Below are 25,987 nucleotides of genomic sequence, written 5' to 3'. Positions count from 1 at the left end.
GAAATTCCATACTTGACCGAGAACCCATATTTGACCGAGAACATGGGTTGACCGAGAACCCGTATTTGACCGAGAACTCGACCGAAAACTCAGGTTGACCAAAAACCCATGTCTGATGCTTTCATATTGCATTTTTCCTATCTTTTCACTCTTTGCTTAGCTCAAGTACCCATTTTACTAGATCTAGGGTTTCTAAGTAAATCCGTATATACCCGTAAGTTCATTAAGTCCACTTTTAACATCAAGTTTACATTTTTATGGCACATCAATACCCGATTTACTATCCTACCAAGTTTCATGCAAACCGACTTCATTTACCCGTCCTTTTCACGAACCGAATACTACTCGTTTTACCCGAAATGAACCAACTAACCCGTTTACTATCAAGTTCATTACTTTATCAATAATCATGACCCAATATATCATCCTACCAATTTACATGTAATTTACGTACACGAAAATAAACCTTTTAAACAAAAACGTACCTTTGATGTTTATAATCAAATCACTCGAATAGACCAAAACCATATCAAACGAACTCGGAATTGAGTGATTCAAGCGGACACAGAACCGTCTCGCCCCGATCTACAAACCCATCAGCTTTCCTTCGCCGGAAACTGCTGCCACATTCGCCGGAAAAGCTGAACAGTCTCTGGAATCTTCATTTATGACCTGCTACGGTTTTTCTGATAAAAACCGAACTTTCCAAATTCTGATCAAAGATCTAATCGGTGAAAATATTCATTTATATGCCATGAATTATCAGTTAAAATTTGAGACCGATCCGACGGTTAGATCTCCGGTAATCATTGTGTCTTTGTGGGCTATTTTATCAAAAACGGGAATTGAGAGAAGTGTGTGCTTTTGAAGGTGTAAGCTATGGTGTAGAGATTGTTGGAAATGGAAAAGATTAGGGTTTAAAGGGTATTTATACTCCCTTAAACCCATGGACCTTAGGCCCATCTTTCCTTTTTTATCCATAATTAATACCATGTAATTAGCCTACTTATCCTTCCATCTTTATTATTTTACTATTTCTTTATTAACTCAAGTTGACTTTTCCACCTTAAATAAATAATATATTAATTATTTATTCTTAGAAATTTCGAGATCTTACAACCACCAACCATAGAACAGTCAGCCACCACCCACCACCACACACCATCTGTCACTACCACCACCGTCTTCCACCTCCACCCATCACCATTACCGGAAACCACCACCACAACTTTCCCTTCATCAGATCTGTCTTCGATTATTAGGTTTTTGGCATCGATTATTAGGGTTCAATTATGGTCCTAGCGGCGTCGGTGAGTTTCTGACAGCGGAGACGGTGGTTATAAAGGGTTTATGAGAGAGAGAAGAGTTTTTGGTTCCCGTGGAGGTGGGAGACGGTGCCAGCGGTAGAAGGGGAAGACGGTGTCAGCGGTGGAAGGGGAAGACGGTGTCAGCGGTGGAAGGGGAAGACGGTGTCTACGGGAGGTTAGAGATATGGGTGTGAGAGGGATGTGATGGTGGTGGTTTCCAGTGGGAACGGAGAGGGCTTTCGTCGTCAGAGAAGACGACGGTTGTGGTGGCTTGCTGGAGATGGAGCTCGGTGGCAATGGAGGAAGAAGAGACTGTGGGTTGGGTTAATTATAATTATATATGTATAAATATTTTAATTAAATTGTTTCTAATTATTTTAAAATTTCTTTTTAAATAAAGTATGGAAATGACTAATATGACCTCATGTGCAAGGCACATGATCATATTTAACGAGAAAATCTAACTGGGTTAGTGTTAAAGGACAAACAGCGTAACATTTTGAAACATAAAGTACAAATTATGTTAATTTTGAGAATAAAAGACCACCAGTGAAATTTGGGGTAAACATAAAGGACAATTTCTGTAACTCTGTCAAAAAAAACATAAAACCACCAAGAAATTCAACATCCAACTACTAACAAAATAAACATCACATAAGTGATCAAAAGATAATAATAGTTTCGAAATGTTACAAAAGTTACCCCAACAAAAGCCCAACAAAATAATTTTGAAGTTCTTAAACCATGAAACTAATTGCAAAGACATTTAAAGAAAATACGAAAATTAAACATAGGACATTAAGATTTTGAAGACATCATTTTTCAATCTTGGGAGTAAGAAGAGTTGGCTTGCCATAAAAAGGCGGCTAGGTGGTAGACAATTGGCCAGCATCCTCTGAATCAAAACTGTCAGCTAAGTTTTTCTTTAATTTTGGATGTTTTGACTTCCTCTTAAATTTTACAGCTTCAACCACATGCATTTTTCAATGCATTTTTCATTCAAAGTTTTTGCCAAAGGAGTGCTATTTTCAGCCATGTATTCAGCTACGACCTAAACATAAATATAAACCAAACGTGTCAAAATATGTAATAGATATATAATTACTTAAACATTAATAGTTGAAACAGAATATCAAAATTTTGTATTTCATGTAAAATACCTTTGAGTTGCCAGTTTGGGTTGAGTCAACAGCAAGGACTTCCATAGTAAGATCTTCAGATTAGTAAGATCTTCAGATTGAGCATCCTACATTTTAACTCAAATAATTACTATCACAAATGTAAGTAATGAAAAAAAAGTTCATATAAGACATACCTTCAACTCAACAGTTCCTTGTGACTGGTTATCATTGGTTTCGTTGCCAATGGAAGTAGAGTTGTCCACCTACATATTAATAAAAATCTTGATTATAAAAAAATGATTATGATTAAAACATAAAACTTTAATGAACCAAAAAAATAGAAGTACAACAGCAACATTGTTTGCCTTCTTTTCGAGTTCAGCAATGACGTCCACGTCATCAGTCAGTATAGTAATGGCAAAAACTGAGGAACTGGTATCTAAGTTGTACTGTGAGATGTCAATCTTAAAAGCATATTTTTATTCCTATAAGGACATCAAATTCAGTGGGAGAGTCGCCGGTATCAATCCCCTGTAGTATACATAAATTTTTAAATGAAGGAAAAATTTTAAAAATCTTTAATTATAGTTTGCGTAATATGCAGATCTTAGACTTACATATTTGTCGATAAGAGCTGAGGCTGTTGAGTTGAGCAGCTTGCAAGCATCCCGATCAAATAATGTCAATGAAACAATTCCGCTTGAGTCTTGGACAGCTAGTGGAAGTCTAAACCTAAATAGTATATTGTAGTTAAGTTGGTAAGCAAATATAAACAATATGAAATAAATAATGTAATTAAGATAACTCATGAATTTGTTAATACCTTTGCAGAAAGTGAATGGCACTATTATTGCATGTTTGGGTTTTGCACTTGTAAACCTCCCCCTCGTCAGCAAAACGCTGGTAACCTTCCTGTTGCAGGTTTTACAGGCCAAATAATACCACGGCAAGTCTTTGGGTATCAACCAAACTATCCCAACAATTACAACATATTTCACCTAAAAAATGTATTTATAAGTTATAAGCAATTAAAAGATATAGCAATTATTATAATAAATTAATGTATATAACCTGATGCAGATTCAGTTCTGCTATGTTATTGAACTTAGATCTTACAATGAATTCATCATACAAAGATAAAAACATTCCTGAGAGCTTAGAAGATTGAGTGGAACATGAAGAAGCAGCAGATTTCTCTAGAAGGCTGTTAAAAAAAACATCAACTGGTTAATAGAAGTAAATAATAAGATGTTAAAAAGTATTGTTTCAGTATTAAAGTTAGGATACATGTTTCGAAAGAAAGTGATTTCATCAATGTCAGAGTTGATGAAAATCTTTGAAACACTGAAACAACTGTTAACAAAAGCCGAACTTCCAAAGTAATTCAGTGAACCAAACTGTAGGATAACAACAATGAGACCATCTTGTTCTCTTTTTTCTCAATGCTCAAGCATCATATCCGCATTAGAACCCCACAACGACAAGTAAATTTTTTGCATCCTTCAAGAAAGTAATTAAGGAAAATGTTTATCAAATAGTTGGTGAGAGTTAAAATTTATATTTAAATAATATAAGAAAAAGACAAACTGTAGATCTTGAAGAACGACATTCAGTTTCTTTGTGTCATCCCCCCTTTGTGTTTTGATTTTCTTAGGGTTCCCAACATCAGCAACAAATCCAATAACATCTAACAAATAACCATTAAAAATATATAATAAACAAATAAGTATTGTAAAGTTATTTTTCCAAGTCTTACGCCCCCTTAACCAACTGAGCTACACAGCGGGGACTATTTGTAAAGTTATTGTAAAGTTATAATGAATAAAACTGATGAGGTGTTTTATTACCTAGTGGTTGATTTTCAGGAATAGTTTGTTCAACCATGCCCTTAAAGTTTGTGAAGGAAAACCCATATGTTGGACCAGAGAATTGATTGCAGCGGTAGATTTCGGTGTCACAATAGATTCCTAGCTTGCTTTGGTTTTCAACGTACTTATACTTGGACTCGTTTAAACCAATTGTCGGTTTGACAATGTAGTAACAGTCTAGAAAAAATAAATGTTATAGCTTTTAATTAAATTGTTTAGTAATGCAAGGTAGTGTTACTTTCAAATTACTATAACAATGGATAAATAGGATTATTATAATTATAAGACAGGTTCATATAATTATAGTTATAAAATGTTACTTTCTAAAAATAGCAGCAAATATAACAAAAATAATTCGTCACGCTTTTAATGTAGAGAGAATGAAAACAGGTTCATACAGTTAGTTGTAAGTAGGGTTGATCACGAACCTAACCGAACCGAACGCGGATATGCTCATACTTGGTTTGGTTTGAAAGCGAGCCGAACCGAGCGGATTGAATTTAAAGAAACGAGCGATATCTTTATACTTGAACTTGGTTTGGTTTGAAACCGAGCGGCTTGGTGCGGCTTGGTTTTGCTTGATTTCGTACGAAGTTTCCAATTTAAAATTTCTAAAACTTTCAAATATCATTAATTCAATACTTTCAACTCTAAATTGTCTAAAGTTCCACCTTTAACATGTATAAAACTAAAAGTTAACAACAAAACATATATAAAACGAGCGGTTATGGTTTAAATTTGAACTTTGAAATCAACACAAAAGATTAAAATTATAAAAACTTTAAAAAGGTAGTATACTTTTATGTATATTCAGAAAGTTTATATATAAAACTAACAAATAAAAAATAATTCGAGCAAAACGAACCGAACCAAACAGAGCGAGGCTTTGCTCGTGCTTGGATTGTTTTTAAACCAAACTGAGCCGAACGGCTCACTTCCAAACCGAGCCGAAATTGAACGAACATTTTTCGAGCAATTTTTGAACGAATGACGAACGAGCGACGAGCATTTTGGACAGCCCTAGTTGTAAGACCTTAATAGCTAAATGTATTGAAATCATTGAAACCAAATAAAAACTGAATGGTGTTCTAAAGTGATAACTACTATTAGAACCATTCAAATTAAATATTCATTCACATAAAATATTAGCTTATACTTACAATTTTTTGTATCTCAAGTTGCAACAGCCATAACCATTCAAACTAATATTCATTGACACATTATATTAACCTAACTTCAGAATTATTACCTACATCGACTCAGATCCTAAATCTCGAGTTGCATAAAGTGACTTAAAATATTCTCCTAGATTCAAACAATTTACAATCCTAAATCCAAACAATTTACAATGCTATGAATAATAAGAAAAAAAGACTACTTTTGTAAGGGTAGTCCTACAAAACAATGAGTAAATGTGGTATTTTCTAAACATAGAAGAAAACCTAGTACTATTCTTTAAGCAAAGAGTGTACATGAGCATGTTTTGATAAGCCATAAAGTATAACCTGATTCATTGAGAATACTTTCAAATCTAGAAATCCATCGACGAAGAAGATTTGCTTGCATAGTAGTACCCTACAAGGATAAAATGAAAAAGTGTGATGTTTTTTATTAAATAAACTTAATGATAATATGATTAATGAAGAAACATATACCTGCTCGTCAACAACGATCATTTCAATGGAGTACAACTGTTCAGGATTGTTGTACATCGGTTGTTTCCATAACCCGATGACACGAACCTTGACCGTATAATCACAGCGAGACAAATCCAGATCCTTCAGGTAGGTAATGTTACCAAGTGCAGGCAAGCTGTATAGAAATATAGATGTTTATCAATAACTGTTTAAAAATGTATTAACTTTGTTGAAACATGGTAAAGAAAACAAAATATGAATAGAATATAATAGTACTTGGGTTCCATGAGTTTAGTGGTATTTGGTAGAGTAAGAACTCAATGAACACAAAGAAGTGAGAAAAGGGTTTGGTTGAAATGTGATGGAGAATGAGTAGTATTTATAATGTTGAAATGTAAAGCAAAAATGCATTTTAAGTATGCATCAAAAAAGCATGAAGTTGAATCTCTATTGGTAAACGTGAAAAGGTTATAAAAAGTGACAAGTCCCAATCAAAAAGTTTAAGGCCAAATCCCTCTATAAAAGTTAAAACCTCATTAATTGTAACAAAAGAGAAACAAATTTTGAATTTTTTAGGGTAATTATTTGAAAGATGTTTGCATATATGAAGAATGTGTGAACTTTTTAGGGTAGACATTTTTTTACCTATTTGGTGTAAAGTCTAGAAAAGGCTTAAATAGTAGATATGTGCATGTCAACATAAATCGTTGACTGAAAAAGTAAAATTTATAGAAGTTGTAAACCTCAAATAGTTATCTCATTTGAGGTTTTATATGTATGGTCAAATCAAATTCAGATTTATGTAAAGACAAATGAGATTAATTTCAAATCTGTGTTTAAAAGTAACTTTAAGAAAGAATGCAAAATTGTTATAATTTTTTTTAAAAAAAAAACCTTCTTTTATAAATCTAGAAATCCTTTTTGTACTAAATAACAGATAGTTTTTCAAACAACCAAGTTTCCGGTTCGGTTTCGGTTTTTCATGTACCGAAAACTGGAAACTAAACCAAACATTTAAAACCGAAAAAAACAGTTTTTATTATTGAATAAAAGACTGAAAAAAAGTTGAAACCGAACCAAACCGGTGATAATTGAAAAACGAACAGTTTTAGTAACCCAAAAACCAAACTTTGTATAAACATATAAAGATAATTACTTGAGCAAGGAAACCAACGATCAACATGGAAAGCAAGAGGAGAAGCCATATGAGCATGAAAATACAAAACATTGCGTTACGGGTCAACTCGAAACGTCTCGTGATCAAAGCTAGAATACCTGAAATCAAAATATTTAAAAATTTAAATCCATTTTTTATTGAATAACAGATAGTTTATGGTTTTTCAAGCAACCGAGTTTCCGGCTTGGTTTCGATAGAGAGAATATAAATCAGACATATAAACAAAACAATAAATTAAAAATATACTTATTGATTATATATTGAGTGTTACAAAACAAAAAAAAATCATATTGAATTGAGAAAGATATATCAATTGTAAGGCTATTTTAAGAAAACTGAATATATAAATAAAGTTTGAAGTGTTTAGAGTATAAAGTTTTATACTTTTTTGGTGTAAGGTTTTGAAAATATTTAAAATATATTTATTGATTGTATATTGAGTGTTACAAAACAAAAAAGTCAGATTTGAATTGAGAAAGATATATCAATTGTAAAGTTATTTTAAGAAAAGTGAATATATGAATAAAGTTTGAAGTGTTTAGAGTATAAAGTTTTATACTTTTTTGGTGTAAGGTCTTGAAAAGATTTAAAAACATTGATATGTATGTAAAAAGAGTCATACCTTTAATTTAACCAGACCTTTAAAAACTGGAAAAGAAAGCAGTTTTTGTTATTGAATTTTTGTTCTATAAATTTATTAAGAGTGAAAAAACCAAACCAAACTCGTTGTGAAAATCAAAAACCGAACAATTTTAGTAACCCAAAAACCATACTTTGTATAAATATATATAAAGAAAATTATTTGAGGAAGAGAACCAACGATCAACATCCCAAGCATTTGTAACCAACATATGAGCATAAAAATACTGAACATTGCGTTACAGGTCAATTCGAAACGTCTCGGGATCAAAGCTAGAGTTCATGAAATCAAAATATTTAATACATATATCCCTTTTTTTATTGTTTATGGTTTTTCTAACAGCCGAGTTTCTGGTTCGGTTTCGGTATTTCATTTACCGAAAATTGGTAAACTGAACCAAACCTTTAAAAAGCGAAAAAACCAATTTTTGTTATTAAGTTTATGTTTTTTTAAATTTAATAAAGACTGAAAAATTTGAAACCGAGCCAAACTCGTCAAAATCGAGAACCGAACGGTTTTAGTAACCAAAAACCAAACTTTGTATAAAGATATAATTATAATTACTTGGGCAAGGGAACCAATAATCAACGACCGAAGCAAGAGGAGAAGCCATATGAGCATAAAGCATTACGTTACGGGTCAACTCGAAACGTCTCAGAATCAAAGCTAGAATTCCTGAAATCAAGATATTAAAAAATATAAATCCATTTTTTATTAAATAACAGATAGTTTTTCATGCAATCGAGTTTCGTGTTCGGTTTCAGTATTTCATGTACCGAATACTGAACCAAATCTTTAAAAACGTAAAAAAAAGTTTTTGTTACTGAGCATTTGTTTTATAATTGCAAATTCAAAGTAGGGGTTTTATTTTTTCATAATATGTGGAGATCAGGAATGAAACTTTTGAAAAACTGAACACAAATATATTTGGTTTTTCAAACAACTGAGTTTTCCGGTTCGGTTTCGATAGAGAGAATATAAAGTTTTATTTTTCTAACAACCAAGTTTTTGGTTCGGTTTCGGTATTTCATTTACCGAAAACTGCAAAACTAAACTAAACCTTTAAAAACCGAAAAAACCAGTTTTTGTTATTAAGTTTATGTTTTTTAAATTTAGTAAAGATGGAAAAAAATTGAAACCGAACCAAACTCGTGAGAATCGAGAACAACTTAGTTAGGATTTGACCAAATACCCATATCATGAAATTAGGTGCTCGTCAAGTACAACTTAGTTAGGATTTGACCAAATACCCGAACTACCCGAACCACCAAATACTCATACCATAAATGTAATTACGTGAACCGAATAGTTTTAGTAACCCAAATACCCGAATCAGTTTTGATATTTGCTTTTAAGTTTAATTATATTTACTAAATAATAAAAAGGTAGCCAACATTGGTCTAAATTTTATTTTAGGTAGAAAACCATCAATGTTTTAGCTTTGCATATGGAAATGGCACAATATAGTTGGTTATAACTTTTGTAATTAACCATAAAAGATCAAAAACTTTTATCATAAATGTTTATGTATCAGAAATGTGGTTATAATAAACATTAACTATAACTTACGGCAAGAGAGGATCAAGTTTCACATGAAAGAGCAAATGTTACTAATGGTTCTGATATAATTCCAACCCAAACACGCTTCTTGCAGGTATCTCTTGTTCTTTACACCCTTTGCAAATGTCTAATAAAATAAATGAAGAAATTATACAAAAGTTAAGCTGGTGAAAAGTATTCAAATCTCAAAAATAAATATATAATTTTAACTTACGTATTTTGAATGATAAGGAAGCCTAAATATGAAATGTTTGATGGTGATAGCTTTTACATAATGGCCTCCAACGTAAGACTACTCAGTTAGCATTTGGTTGTTTGTGAAACCTATAAAAAAAGTGAAAGAAAAGAAAGTCATAATATAATAATCAGCAAAGAGTACAACTTAGTCCAAATATATAACACCACTAATTAATTTCAACAAAATTTAACAAATGAACCAGATATGAAGTTTGACAAAATACTCATACCATAAAATTAGGTGCTCGTCAAGTACAACTTAGTTAGGATTTGACCAATTCATTGTATGAACATTCGGTTTTTTTTGTTTGTCAAACCTATAAAAATGTTAAGAAAAAGGAAGTCATAACAGAATCAAAGTAATGATACTAATTCATATCAAAAATAACTAACAAATAAAGCAAATCTAAAGTTTGAGAAAGAGTCGCACCTTGAAATGAGGGGAACGTTCGTCAAGTAAATGACTCGTAGGTTATTCAAGAAGCCAAGGTTGATTTGATGGAGAGAAATATGGCAGTAGCATAGATGAACAGTGATTTATTTAGGGTTTCTGGAGAAGAAAGAAGAAGAGGCAGAGAAGAGAACATGAGAAGCGATATGTTTGTGAGATGTGTTAGGGTTTCTGAAAATTGAATGTATTGATGAACCGGATAATGGATTGGTGAACCGGTTTTGTTTTACCGTTGCTAAAAAACTGACACGTCAGCAAATTGATTATATGAGTGACACATCAGCATTTTTAAGGAGAATGGGACAAGTGGCTTAAAAGATTGTCTTTATTATATAGGGGGATAATATAACAATTAGAGCATTCAAAATGTAAACCATCATTTTTGAACGACCTAAAGGAACTTAAAATTTGGTCAACAACCTAAAACTATTTTTTAAACCACCTATTCCATTTAAAAAAATCCCAAAACCACTATATCAGCGCAACATCATGTTCAATTTTTTTCTCAAAAACCCTTACTTTCTTCCACGACACCAAACTTTCGAAAAACTCTATTAAAAAATTATTATAATAGTGTGAGAGAGAGAGAGAGAGAGGGGGGTGGCCTTCACTTTTCGTTCGTCTTCTGGCAGGCACAAACCCCACCCTTTCGGATAACTTTCTACAACACTTGAGGTTTGCGACATCACGTTTGTTGTGTGCCATATTGGACGGGCCACAATTACAATTACGGTCATAGCGATGTGGGTGCTCTTATTAATAATGCTTGAAACTAGAAGGTTACTTATAAATACCCAGTTATTTCTGCCGTATATCCGTGAATCACATGGTAAAAGTTAAAAAATGTAAAAGAAATACTCTTATTCCGATTATCCAAATTGAATTTTTATTTATGTCTTGGTCATGAAATGAATGGTTCTGATAAACTTAAAACTTCTCATGCAAATATATAAGGAAAAAGACAGTCAATGCCTCACACCAATCCCCTCCACGTACCCAACCCATCATCCACGTGTCCAACACCCGACTGCCACATAACTCACACTCCATATAATAAATGTGACCATCTTCTTCACAGAAACACACACTAGCTAGCTCAACCAGCTCAAAGCTTCATCAACAATGTCTAATAATAATAATAATAATAATAATTCTCTTTCAATTTGGGTTATATTTATCGTATCTGTTTGTGTTTTCTACCCACAGTCAACGACAGCCTTGCATGGTGGTGGAAAGGTGGGAGGTGGTGGCAGTGTTCCGGTGCCGGTGGCCGGAACACATGGGACGGTGGTGAGACAAGATCAGCGGTGGGTTGCGGTTTCTACCGAGTTCGGAGAGATTGCGGTTGTGAAAGTGAGTGATGGTAAAGATGGATTCTATGATCTCCGGTTCATTACCATGGAACCAAACTCTCTTTTTGTTCCTGTGCTTCTTCATTCCGACATGGTTTTCTATGTCAACTCAGGTACTTACTTCACATTTTAAATGGACGGGTCAACATGTTTAATTAACGATCGAGTTGCCCATTTAGTTATTAAATAAATATGCCATGCCAAAACGACACATTTACGTAAACAAGTGTAATCCATTTAATTATTAAACATGTGTGCCCAACACTACCTATTTAGTTAAACAAGTTAGCCCAAAGGCTACTAGTTAGATAAGTTAATTAAACACGACTAAATATTTAGTGAAACAATTTAACCCAAAGAGAAGACTACTAAAGAAATAAATGTGTCTCATTTAGATAAGGAAGTTAACCGGCCGAAAACGGGCTGGGTATTGATTAACTTTGGATATTAACTTTGGTAGATGTTACAACCTAAATAGGATGTTAATAAAAAAAAATCAAATATATAACATGTCTTAAATAAATAACCGTTATGGCCTCTTCTATATTTGAACTAATAATACACCGGTTCATTTAATCAGGAAGTGGAACTTTGAATTGGGTTGATCTTCAGAAGGATAAGAAAAAACTTCGACAAGTAGACTTGAGAACCGGAGATGTTTATCGGCTCCGCACCGGATCTTTTTTCTACTTACAAAGCAACTTAGAATCCGAACGGCGGAAGTTTCGTATCACCGCCATTTTCTCCGACTCCAAGGAGGAGATACGAGTATGTATTCAAACTTCAAACTCAATGCTCAAACACCACACTTACAAAATATATGTTTCTATGCAGGAAGGATCATCGTTTGGACCCTATTCAAGCGTTGGTGATTTGCTGTTCGGGTTTGATAACAAAGTCCTTCAAGCAGCACTTAATGTAAGAAGAGTTCAAAGCATTAAGACAACAAAGATACTTAGAAGATCAACAACTTGCTAAACCTAAACTGTTATGTTTCTTGTTCAGGTTAACGAGGTAGTGTTACAGGAGTTGAGAAGCGGAGGACGACAACAAATGATTGTGCACGGAGTCTCGACCGCGAATGAAATGTTCGAGATGCATTATAGGAGCATGAGAGCCTTCCTTGGGATTATGGGTAACGGCTTGATTGAACTGAACAAAAATAAAAAGGGAAAGGCGTTTAACATCCTAGAAGCGAAGCATGATTTCGAGAATTGCAACGGGTGGAGTCTTGTTGTTACAAGCAAACAGATGGACGCGTTGAAGGACTCGGATTTTGGAATCTTCTTGGTTAATCTGACCAAGGTTAGCAACCATGAAGAATTAATATTTTGTAACATACATATTTTGAAATTATTTACACAGTGATATTATTATGTGATGACATTAGGGGTCGATGATGGGGCCGCATTGGAACCCAATGACAGCGGAGATTGCAGTAGTTTTGGAAGGAAGTGGAATGGTTCATGTGGTGTGTCCTAGTACTGTAGACGAAGCGGAGTGTAAAAACTTGCGGTTTAGAGTTGAAGAAGGTGATGTGTTTGTAGTGCCAAGATATCATCCAATGGCTCAGATCTCTTTTAACAACGGGTCGTTTATTTTCTTGGGATTCACGACTACACAAAAGAATAACCATCCACAATACTTGGTTGGTTCAGCATCGGTTTTCCAGGTATTGGATAAAGGGGTGCTGGCAGCTTCTTTGGGTGTGAGCAACACAACAATGGATGAAATGTTATCAGCTCAGAGTGATGCCATTATTCTGGAATGCACCTCATGTGCGGAAGAAGAAGAAAGGTTAATGGAAGAGGAAATTCAACGGGAAAAAGAGGAGGAAGCTAAGGAAAGAGAAGAGGAAGAAAGAGAGAGAGAAGCGGAAGAAGAAGCAAGGCGACAAGAAGAGGCGAGAAGAGAGCAAGAGGAGGCACAAAAGAGGGCTGAAGAAGAGGCAAAAAGAGAGCAAGAGGAAGCCCGAAAAAGGGAAGAAGAAATTGCAAGAAGAGAGCAGGAGGAGCAAGAGGCTAAGAGGCGTCAGGAGGAAGAGGAAGCTGCTAGAAAACAAGAGGCGGCGGAAAGAGAGCAAGAAGAAGCCCGAAAGAGGGAGGAAGAAGCAGCGAGAAGAGAGCAAGAAGAACAAGAGGCTAAGAGGCGATGGGAGGAAGAGGAGGAAGCTAGACAGAAAGAGGCAGAGGAAAGAGAACGAGAGGAAGCTCGAAGGAGGGAAGAAGAAGCGGCGAGAAGAGAGGAGGAGGCCAAGAGGCGACAGGAGGAAGAGGAGGCTGCTAGACAGCAAGAGGAGGCGGCCGAAAGGTGGAGACAACAAGAAGAGGAGGCAGCCACCAGAAGGAGACATCAAGAAGAGGAGGCTGCGGAAGAACAGGAACAGAAAGCCGAAAGGAGAAGACAGGAAGAGGAGGAATTAGCTAGACAAAGGCAAGAACAAGAAGAGGCGGCCCGAAGACAACAAGAACAAGAGGCCGCAGCCCAAAGACAACAAGAACAAGAGGCCGCAGCCCGAAGACAACAAGAACAAAAGGCCGCAGCCAGAAGGCAACAAGAACAAGAGGCCGCAGCCAGAAAACAAGAGGAGACCATAAGGAGGCAACAAGAAGAAGAGGCTGCTAGACAACAAGAGGCCGCTAGAAAACAGCAAGAAGAAGAGGCTAGAAGGCAACAACAACAACAGGCTGAGGCTGCTCAACGATATGAGGAGGCTAGAAGGCAACAACAACAACAGGCTGAGGCTGCTCAATGATATGAGGAGGCTAGAAGGCAACAACAACAACAGGCTGAGGCTGCTCGACAACATGAGGAGGCTAGAAGACAACAACAAGAAGCAGCTGAGGCTGCTCGTCAACAAGAGGAGGCAATGAGGAGGCAACAAGAAGAGGCCGCCTCTAGGCAGCAAGAGGCAGCTATGAAGCGGAAACATGAAGAAGAGGCCGCTAGACAACAAGAGGCGGCTATGAGACAGAAACATATTGAAGAGGCCGCTAGACAACAAGAGGAGGGTAGAGGATATGAAGAAGAGACGGTAACACGATGGGGCGGTGGTGAAGGAAGTGAACACCAACACGAAGCACAAGGTGAAGGAGAGGCTGCTATGAAGAAAGAACAAGAGATGGCAAAAAGAGCAAGAAAAGCAGATGAAGAAGCAGCCAGAAGAGAGGCAGGTGGTGGATTCAAGACCGGGGTTCAAAACCAACGAAGACTGTAATGATGAGACAGAATTCGAGAAGCTTAATGGTCGAGTTCATGTCTAATTTTCTAAGAATAATAATGTCTTTATGTTGTATCTAGTAGTAGGTTTAATTATTGGTTTTGTAAGTTGTGTTGCAGATCATTGTGGGAGTTCATGTCTGATTTTGGGTTGAATAATTTGTTTCTGTTAGTAGGACTAAATGGTTGCCTTTGTAAGTTGTCATTGTGCTTTTCTGGGTGCACAGGTTGTAATAAATATGTTTGTTCATTTGGTAGCACTTAGAAAGGAAAAGGTAACTGCATAGACATAAATTGTCTTGCAACTATATGAAAAATTCATTTGAACCAGATTACGAGAATGTGACCAAATAAAACCCTAGTTGCATGTGAAACCTATGGGATGATACAATCAAGCAATAAGAGAAAGAATGGCATGTATCTGGTGTCTGGGATTATTAATTTATAAAAGAAGTAAGTTAATAAAAGAAAACTTAGGATATAGAAAAAAAATGAATTACAAACACTAATTATTGATCCAGCGGTCGTAGCCACATGACTTATTGGAGGTTGTGAATTGATCAAGTTTCGCCTGGACCACTTCGGATGTTACTATCGACTTGTTGTTCCATAATAAAGAAAGGAATAACTGTTAACTCAAAAGTACGTGTGGATTAACCGTTGGGGGTTGGTTACATAAACTAGAAACTGGTTGGTCATGACGGTTCACGAAATGTACTTCTAACAAATGCAAGCGTTCATTGTATGTGGAAGCTGGAGGTAAGGTGAAATAGAGCCTGTCATAATCTTTGTAGCACTTCCGATTTTATCCGAGTGGAGGGAACCTCTTCTTCTAGTGTTGATTAAATCTGAAGACGACTTTGATGGAACGAAATTGTTTTTGGGGAAAAAGTGGTCCATTTAGATATGTTTTAGCAACCGAAAACAACATTTGAAGCTAATGGCAACGCTAACACCCCATTTTAATTTCCCATAAACACCATCAAACTTTTATCCATACTTCTTTCACGAATGGTAAGACTTCAACAAACGGGGAGTCTGCTTTACAATTTCAAATCGTCTATCATGAACCCACCCCTTGAGTATGTGCTTTAACAGGATTCACACAATGGTAGATTATAAACCTCTAGTAAAATGACCGCTCGTAACCCAATTGTCCGTTTTAGGGTTTGACAACTTACCCATCTAGTTACCTTGCGCACAAGATGTTTCCCAAACGGGTAATGTCGGGTCGGGTGAATTCAATAATAGACGCATGTTGGCATTCCTTCATTGACCTTTCGATAAATGAAATCCTATATTTTTTATGATGAAAACTAAATGATGATGTTTAAATTAATAGAGCGATTTTAAAAATTGTGTGTTTTAAGCATCTTACTATACTTTTAAAACAAAACTATTTGGACACATAGCACCATTCTAGCATGTCCACATAGGATGCTACATAAACTCTTACCAATTTTAACAATTATTTAATTAAGTAATTTAAATTAAAATTAAATATGTTTTAATATGTTACTTTGTTTCTCATTTCATCCATAATTAGTCAGCTAATAACATGGATGTAACATTAATTTTTAATTACTTATAATTTACTAAATTATGTTATTAAATAGCCAAAATATAAAATGAAAAGTCATTTCAATGACAATTGATATTAATAAATTATCCACTATAATAGAAATATCTCCCACCCCCCCCCCCCCCCCACCAAAAAAAAGAGTTATTGTGACAAATAATAAAGAATGAAGGAACATAAAATAAACCAAATTGGATACCGGAATATTCAGTTTGATAACTTGCTATTAATTCTTCTTCTGGTAAATCAAAAGGTAATCGTTCACACTCGGCTAGGGGAGAACTTAGAAAAACTAGAAACCATATAGGTTGATGCCACAAATTCCATCCCAAAAACCATATTTTGATTACGCTTCAACTATATCAACCGTACTTGAACTGTTAGATAATCATAGTTGATGATAACATCGTTGTTTGCATCCCTATTGCAAAACTGTACATGAGATAAACACTTAAATTTTTTTTTATTGTTTTAACTCATGTAAGCGAGATATTCATAATAGTGAAATACCCAATGATGATGAGAGGTCCCACAATGAGCCGGCTAACACCAATCACCAGCTTGGTTCCCACCATCAAAACCTTGATGACGAGAGTATACCTCAGCAGCCTCAGGAAATGGTTGCAGTTATCAGTGAGGTTGATGGTGAAATTACCCTTGTTAAGAGTTCCACAAGAAATTCGTCCACACCAAAAAAAATAATGAAAAAGTAAAATAATAATAATAATAATAATGACTTCATCATTAAAAAAAATTGTTATATATGATATGAAAAAGGTAGTAAATTACTCCAAGGAATTACTTTATATGATAATAATCGAGTTTTAGTTTTATTCCAATTAGAAAACTGGTGCAAAGTTTAGTTCTATTTGAGTCATTTAACATTTGTTTAATGTTTCAGTCATAAATATTTAATCTGGATATTATGTTATTTAGGTTTTTTTTTATTATCAAATATTTTGACATTGCATAATATTCTTTAGAAATTACAAAAATTAGTAAAAAAAAGTGCAAAGAATAATTTTAAAGTTGTAAAGACGTGCACAAAAATTTTGAAATAATGAAAAAAAATTCACCAATTTCTTTATAAAAATTATGGTTTTTTTATAAAACAAATACCAATTTTTTTATAAAAATTTGGAATAATACTTGGGTGCTATTCAAAATTTTAATGGTAGAAATTATTAATTGCAGTCATACCAAAAAAAATTAGAAACCTTTTAATTATATTGTCATAAAAGAATATGATTAAACAATGATAAAATAAAATAAAAACCTACATAACCTATTATCCAGGCCAAATATTAGGATTGAAACACTAAATAAAGGTTAAGTGGCTTAAATAGAACAAAACTTTACTTCAGTGTCCTGATTATAACACAACTGAAACTTGGTTACTCTTCTATGGAGTAATCCCTTACTCGAAACTACTCTTTGAAAATCAATGCTTTGTACTGTTAGGATCTCGCGAACACACAAACACGAATAATACCGCAAGAGAAAAAGAAACGAAGATGAAAACGCGAGATTTACGTTCGGTCTAGACTGACCTACGTTCACAGGCTACAACCAGGGTATTTTATTATTGCTACTGCCTCACTTGTGAGGAAATACAAGTACAAATATCACATTATATAGATATCAGTTAGGCTTTCTAGCTTAAGGAATAAGATAACATAAACGGGCTTTAATAAAGAGATATAGGGCCGGCCCAAAACCTCTCATGTCTTCCATCTTTATAACACCCATTTAATCCGTCTTCATGTAAACCGAGTCCAAGCCTCCACAAACCCAACATGTGCCCTATTTAAATAAGTCATTCATGTGAACCAAAAAATTACCTTCAAATAAAACATTATTTTAATTGGGTAAATGTTATGAATGAAGAGATAAAGGCGTTGAATAGAAATAACACATGGATCTTAGTCGACCTGGTTAGAAAACTAATAGGATATAAGTGGATTTACAAAATCAAATACAAATCCACAAGTGAAATTGAAATATACAAAGCTAGACTTGTTGCAAAAAGGCATAGTTAAAAAGAAAGATGTGGACTTTGATGAAACATTTTCTCTAGTTGTAAAAATGGTCATTGTTCGATGTGTCATCAGCTTTGTTGTTGAACAAATCTCGTCTCTTTACCAGCTTGACATTAACAAAGTTTTTGTTTCCTATGGTACTCTAAATGAAGATGTATATATGTGCTTACTATAAGGTATTATTTTCAAAGAATGAAACCAAAGTATGCAGATTTAGTAAATCCTAATAAGGGCTTAAACAAGTCCCTAAAATGTGGAATGAAAAACTAGTCAATCAATCAATCATACCCAGTGAAGTCCCATCAATAGAAAAGTTATAAGTAGGGTCTGAGGAGGGTGGGATGTAGGCACACCGTACCTCTATTCAATGGGAAAGAGAGATGGCTTCCAGAGAGACCCTCAGCTCTAAAAAAACATATGTATGAAGAAATATAAGAGGAAATCAAAGTTCAATATTAATATAATTAATAATAGCACGTAGTAAAAATAATAATACTTATACATTAATAGATAATATATATATAGTGAAAAGATCCAATACACTAATGCTTAACGTATATTACGTACGCGAATCCATTTTTCACGAATCGATCCATGAAATCACATCCAAACATCTCGGTATCGTCAATACATATCCAATCAATCATTTGTTCACTGAAAAAAATTGTTTTGGATGGTTAATCGTTCAATTTTTCACTTTTTTCACGAAGACCGTTTTTTGAGCGTTTGTTGAGCGTTTAAGTTTTGTGAGCGTTTTCTGAGCACTTTAGGTTTTTGCCTTTGAGCGTCTCGCGAACCTACCTTACGTTAAGGCATTAGCGTACAGTAATTGCACCATATATATATATATATGAAAAGAAAATACCATAATGGTGTGTGACCAAAAACCAGGTAAATAGAAGCCCCTAAGGTATTCATTTCTCCCTAAAAATCCTTACTTTAATTCTATGTCTCCAAGAATTCATATCCTCAACCATGTCCTCAGAGGGGTTTAGATTTATCAAATCATGCCTAATCATCTCATCCCAAGTCAATTTAGTCCGTCATCTACCCATCCTCCTCTCTATAGTAATGTTTTCTACGGATTTAACAGGATTCGTCATCTGTCTTCTCTTCACATGTCCAAACCATCTCAATCTCCACTCTCTTATCTTGTCTGATATGTTTCCTACCCCTAATATCTCCTGAAACACAACGTTTCTTATTCGGTCTAACCTTGTGTGCCCACACATCCTGTGTAGCATTCTCATCTCTGTTACCTCCATCTTCTGCACTTGTGCCTTCTTGATGGCCCAACATTTTTTTCCATTTAACATTGAAGGTCTAACTGCGACCCTATAAAATTTTCCTGTTAGTTAGTTGGGAATCTCTTGTCGCACAATATACCTGTGGTTGCTTTCCATCTACACCATCCTACCTGAACTCAATGGGTCACGTCACTATCTAACTCCTCATCGCTCTGAATAAATGATCCTAGATACTTAAACTTCGTTACCTGCGGAACCACATGCCCTTCAATGGTGATCTGGGCGTCCTCATTGTCATTTACCTACCAAAATCACAGTTGAGGTACTCTGTTTTAGAGCGACTAATCCTTAAACCTTTTGTCTCTATGGTTGTTCGCCACTCCTCTAGCCTCATGTTTAGATCTTGTATTCTGTCAGCCACTAACACAATATCGTCTGGGAACATCATTCACCATGGTAGTGTCCCCTGAATCGACTTTGACAACTCATCCAAGACTACTGCAAAAAGAAACGGACTCAACGCTGACCCCTGGTGAAGGCCTACCTCCACGAGGAAGAAATCAGTATCCCCCACGGGCGCACGGACACTTGTTGCACTCCTGGTATACATATCCATAGTTATCTCTATATATTTCCTCGGGACTCCTCTACCCTCCAAACACTCCCAAAGAACTTGTCGTAGCACACTGTCGTAGGCTGTTTCTAGGTCAATAAACACCATATGCAAGTCACACTTCTTCTCCCTATACTTTTCCATCAATCTTCATTGATAACGTGTGTTGCCTCTATGGTGGAACGGCCCCGCATGAAGCCAAATAGGTTCACCATAACCTGAGTATCCTGTCTAAGTTTAACCTTAATCACTCTTTCCCATAGCTTCATAGTATGGCTTAGTAGTTTGATTCCACGGTAGTTACAACAACATTGGGCGTCTCCTTTATTCTTATATACAGGAACTACAACACTGCTCCTCCACTGGTCTGGCATCTTACCAGATTTGAGGATAATATTGAACAAAGTAGTTAACCACATGACTCCTTCCTCTCCCAGACACTTCCACACCTTGATGGGTATGTTGTCTAGGCCAAGCGCCTTAGCTCTTCCCATCCTCCTAAGTGCAGTCTGCACCTCTTCCCGTGTGATCCGTCGGCTATAGCAGTTATTCGGTTGTTGTCGTTGGAAGGTTGTTTTGTCATATTCTTCTTGGTAAGCTCTTCCATTGTTAAAAAGATTTTGAAAGTAAGTTTGTCATCTTAGCTTGATATCCTGCTCCTTGACCAGTAAATGCCCATTTGTATCATTTATGACTTTACTGGCCCATCTTATTGAACGCGGCTTTATTCAATGAAAATGTGGGCACTCCTCTTTGTTAAAAGTGAGAATTCCTCACTTGTGATTTTATTGGTTAATGTTGATAACATACTAATTACAGGAAATGATCAAAATGAGAGAACGAAAGTAAAACAAACTCATAAAACAAATAGGTGCTGAAATACCATCGACGGAGGTCGTCTGAAAATGGAATTATCAAATATTGTGTTGTATTATAAATTATTAGCTGAATCTAACTATACAATTAAAGCAATAGGCTTTATGTCAAAATCCTCCCTTCCTATTGGTTGATGACTATACTTACCATGTATATCAATTGCTTCTCTATTTTTCATCTTAATAAAATAAATCAAAAATATATTTAAATAAGATTCATCAATGCTATTACAGTATTTTCTTTCATTTAATGTTTAATTTTGAATTTTGATTTTTGAATATTTTATAATTATGTTTGAACTTAATAATTCTCCATATAATTATGTTTTATAACTAATTTTATTTTATTATTTTTGGTTTATTTCATTCACAACATTTTTTTCTTTACGTCAGTCTTTATTTTTTTTATATAATAGATATAGATAATATATAATATATGGATTTAATATATAAGATATTACGGATTTAATGTATAATATATATAATTTAGATAATTACTTGATATTTCATCAACAGAAGAGATTACGGATTTAATATAGAGATTGGTGGTTTTAAATATTCTAATTGATTATATTGGATTTAAATCAAATAATATACAATAATTAATTTTAGTGAATGTAGTAAAACTTAATGATGGTTAATCATAACAAATATACGTAACAAATAATCAAATCAAATAATATACAGATTGGTGATTTGACCTATTGACTAATTTAAATAATTGGTTATTTAAAATAACAAAATTGATAATATTGGATAAATTAAAACACTAGACATCATAGTATTCGGCGCATGTTAATAAATAAATACAAAATTAGTAACTTTTATTTTCACACCTTATATGAATTACATTACAATTGATGTTTAAATGTTTAGATATAGTCAACTTTTAGATTAAATAATATTACATTTATACTAATCTAATTTGTAACATTGCATTAGTAAATTCAAAATTTGAAAATCCATTAATTACGATTTCCATTCTATTCGTTCTTACTATAAGTTTTTTGAAAATTTTTGAAATTTCCTACAATTTTCTAACCAATTACCTGTATACCTTCCTAGATTAAACGATTTCCATTCTATTCGTTCTTACTATAAATTTTTTGAAAATTTTTGAAATTTCCTACATTTTTGTTTCTAATCAATTACCTGTATACCTTCCTAGATTAAAAAGTCTCCCATAATTCATCTCAATTAATTAAATATTTTATTAAACATCCTTAAGATTTACTATAAATACAAATGTTGACCTATTGACTGATTTAAATAATTGTTGATTTTAAATATTCTAATTGATTATATTGGATTTGATAATTAGTGTTCAATTGTATTCATATTCTATTAATGTTAATACATAAAAACAAAATTAGTAACTTTTATTTTCACACCTTATATAAATTACATTACATAATATATGGTGTTATAATTGATGTTTAAATGTTTATATATAGTCAACATTTAGATTTATATTACGGATTTAAATTCAAAATTTGAAAATTCCATTAATTACGATTTCCCTTTTATTCGTTCTTACTAAAAGTTATTTGAAAATTTTTGAAATTTCCTAAATTTTTGTTTCTAATCAATTAGCTATATACCTTCCTTCTATAAATGAGTCTCCTATAATTCATTTCGTATAAATAAGTAACTTTAATAGGGTAATCTTACACCATCAAACCCTATTTAGCAAAAACGATTAGCCTTGTGCCAAAGGTTTTTATTTTGTGTTGTTTTTATTATATCGTCCATTTTTGTATTCATATTTCCGGTAATGTTTTATATTTATTTTAATTGCTATATAATTTTTTTATAATCTCTTTAGGTTGTAAATCAAAATCAAATATTGAATTAATATGTTGGAGTTATTACGGTTTTCCAGTAAGGTTTCATATTTATTTTAATTTTTATATTACTTTGTTATAATATCTTTAAATTTTATATCAAAATTAAAGATTAAACTGATAATTTTCTGTTTTTGTTTGTATTTATATTAATATTTATATTTCTTATAGTCTTTTTAGGTTATATATCAAAATCGAAGATTCAATGGAGATCTTCACTATTTCGTTTTTCCGGTAACGCGATTCAAATTTCCGGTTGTAAGTTATAACATCAATTTTACATTTTTTCACATAATTCAAATCTTCCATAATTTGTAATATATTTATTATGTGATATTAATATTAGTATTTAATTTTATCATCTCAGGTTATTGTCCCCAACTTGGTATAGCTAATTTCATGGATTGAGAATTGTTTGATAAGATGTCTTTTATTTTTGTTTAATATTGATTTATATTTATTTTAGTATTCATGTATTTATTTATTTTCACAATTTATGTAATTTAATTGATTATTATATAATCCCGAAATGAAATTTAGTTGATTATTCTATAATACATTAAATTATCTATAGTAAGATAATCAATCTTATATTGTTGTTGGTCAAAGTCCAATTATATTGAATAGGTTTAAATAACATTTACATATTTGATTATATTGAATAGGTTTAAATAACAACAATTTGAATAAATTAACGATTTGACTCAATTTGACCATTTATATTGAATAGGTTTAAATAAAATTTACATATATAAACATAATTCTCATTCCTAATTTGACTAATTTTTTTCAACCCTTTTTATTTTTTTGAATACCATCCATAAATATAAACTCATTTCATAATTATTCAATATTCATGCATTAAATAAAAAAATATTAGTTTCTTCTAAATATTTCAAGTTATTGTGAATTTAATGTCAATTTCAACTAAATTCCTTAAGTGAATAATAAAAATTATTTATTTGAACCATTTTGAAATTCGAATTATTGACCACTTACAAAATTAGGTTACATAGTTAATAATCCGGTGCTCACGTACATTATGGAATCTTTAATACATTTGACCAATTTAATATGTATTTATTATAATTTTTTAATTACCGTGTTTTAATTAAGGTAACCAATAAATTATTATTGTTAATTAATTAAAGTATTTACGTTTTTATAAAGATTGTTATAATACGTGTTTTAGTTAGGTTAGGTGATATAATGTTTTAAACACGATTAATTACAATATAATTAAAGTTGATATGTTTAACTCTACACCATATTTCAAGCTAGAGCATAAAATTAGTAATGTACAAGAATAAGTTAGTAATTGATATTTATTACCATTAATATAATTAGTCATATCAATTAAACGAATTTTGGTAACTGGTATGAATTGTCAATTCTCATACATCTAAAATTAGAAGCAGTTAACAATAACATAAATAATTAAGCCTAGAATATAACTTTGTTTAGCTTTATAAAAAAATAATGTATACTAATTAAGCCTATATATTAAAATAATTTTTACTAGAGACGGGATATGGAATTGAAAATTTTTAATTGAGTCAACTAATTAAAAATAAATGTATAAAATAACTTCAAATGATGTTTTTTACACGGGATATGATACAATTAATTAAGCCTATGTATATACTATATTTCTATATTAAAATGATGTTTACTAAAGAAGGGATAATTTACTTTATGATAAATCATTTAAAAGTTTTCTTAATTTACTTTATGATAGTCATTTATCAAAATTATGATAGCCACTGCAAAGGCTATTATTGATGTTTGCACCGGCAAGCTCACTCTCAGGGTTAATGATGAGGCTATCACTTTTGACATAGGAAAATCTTTGCAACATCCACAACATCACGATGACACATTATATTGTGTTGACATCATCAATTCAATCGTGAGTTGCTATGTGCGAAAATCTTCCATTAACATCCCACTAGAAACACAAATCTTAACTAACTTTATCACTTAGAAAACGATAATCTCGATACTAACAATAATCATCAAGAAACATCAGAAGTACTATGTGAGATCACCGAATGTAATGAAAAATCAAAACCATCAATCGAAGAACCACCAGCTTTAGAATTAAAAGAACTCCCAAACCATCTCGAGTACGCCTTTCTAGAAAAATACTCTCAACTCCCAGTAATTATTTCATCTCACCTTTCTAAAGAAGAGAAGGACGAGCTTCTTAAGGTTCTCCAAAACCATAAGAAGGCCTTCGCATGGAAGATCATGGATATCAAGGGCATTAGTCCTTCCTTTTGTACTCACAAAATCCTCATGGAGGAAGAATACAAACCCATGGGCCAACACCAAAGACGTCTCAATCCCAACATACAAGATGTGGTGAAGAAGGAAGTAATCAAAGTAGTTGACGCCGGATTAATCTACCCAATCTCGGATTCACCTTGGGTTAGTCTCGTTCAAGTAGTACCCATGAAGGGAGGAATGACAGTTGTAACGAACGAGAAGGACGAGCTAATACCAATGAGGACTATCACAGCTGGAGAGTTTGCATTAATTACCGGAAGCTTAATGACGCCACAAGAAAAGATCATTTTCCACTTCCCTTTATCGATCAAATGCTTGAACGTTTATCTGGAAAAATGTTCTACTGTTTTCTTGATGGATTCTCTGGATAGTATCCCAATTGCTCCTGAAGAACAGGAGAAAACCACTTTTACATGTCCGTATGGCACCTTCGCTTACCGAAGAATGCCATTTGGACTATGTAATGCCCCGGCCACCTTTCAACATTGCATGGTGGCCATATTTCATGAAATGATCGAACACTCTATGGAAGTTTCATGGACGACTTCTCAGTCTCCAGAGACTCCATCGATCATTGTCTAAAAAACCTAGACAAAATGTTGGCTATGTGTGAAGAAGTGAATTTAGTACTAAACTGGGAAAAATGCCACTTTATGGTCAAGAAAGGCATTGTTCTAGATCACAAAATATTCCAAGCAGGACTAGAAGTTGAAAGGGAAAAAATCGAAACCATATCCAAACTTCCACCTCCAACTTCAGTCAAAGCCATTAGAAATTTTCTAAGTCACGCAGGATTCTATCGTCGTTTCATAAAAGACTTCTCCAAAATTGCTAGACCTATGACCAAACTTCTGGAGAAAGACGCATCATTTGTCTTCTCTGAAGAATGTGTTGAATCATTCAACATACTGAAAGACAAACTCGTCAATACA

At 33.4% G+C, this 25,987-nt stretch overlaps 2 protein-coding genes across 2 annotated transcripts in view; one reads left to right on the top strand and one right to left on the bottom strand.

Moving 5' to 3' along the window:
- Nucleotides 1–3,492: 3,492 nt before the first annotated feature.
- LOC143590329 (uncharacterized) overlaps nt 3,493–25,987 on the bottom strand; it is a 39,831-nt gene continuing 17,336 nt past the window's right edge. The window contains exons 3-8 of the mRNA XM_077070842.1: nt 5,952–6,108; nt 5,802–5,871; nt 4,276–4,473; nt 4,016–4,115; nt 3,716–3,928; nt 3,493–3,632 (exon numbers count right to left, since the gene is read on the bottom strand). Of these exons, the coding sequence (XP_076926957.1) occupies nt 3,868–3,928; nt 4,016–4,115; nt 4,276–4,473; nt 5,802–5,871; nt 5,952–6,108 (586 nt within the window). The 3' untranslated portion in view covers nt 3,493–3,632; nt 3,716–3,867. The remainder of the gene's footprint in view (nt 3,633–3,715; nt 3,929–4,015; nt 4,116–4,275; nt 4,474–5,801; nt 5,872–5,951; nt 6,109–25,987) is intronic.
- On the top strand, nt 10,974–14,734 carry LOC143590320 (uncharacterized). Its single transcript, XM_077070836.1, has 4 exons — nt 10,974–11,463; nt 11,931–12,268; nt 12,356–12,655; nt 12,741–14,734. The coding sequence occupies exons 1-4, from the start codon at nt 11,121–11,123 to the stop codon at nt 14,103–14,105; spliced, it is 2,346 nt and encodes a 781-aa protein (XP_076926951.1). The 5' UTR covers nt 10,974–11,120; the 3' UTR covers nt 14,106–14,734.

This window comes from Bidens hawaiensis, unplaced genomic scaffold (genome assembly GCF_021521415.1).
Source record: "Bidens hawaiensis isolate Kalapana, Puna unplaced genomic scaffold, B.hawaiensis_p1.1 tig00001647_1, whole genome shotgun sequence".
NCBI classification, from domain to species: domain Eukaryota; kingdom Viridiplantae; phylum Streptophyta; class Magnoliopsida; order Asterales; family Asteraceae; genus Bidens; species Bidens hawaiensis.
This window is presented reverse-complemented; position numbering and strand designations above follow the sequence as displayed.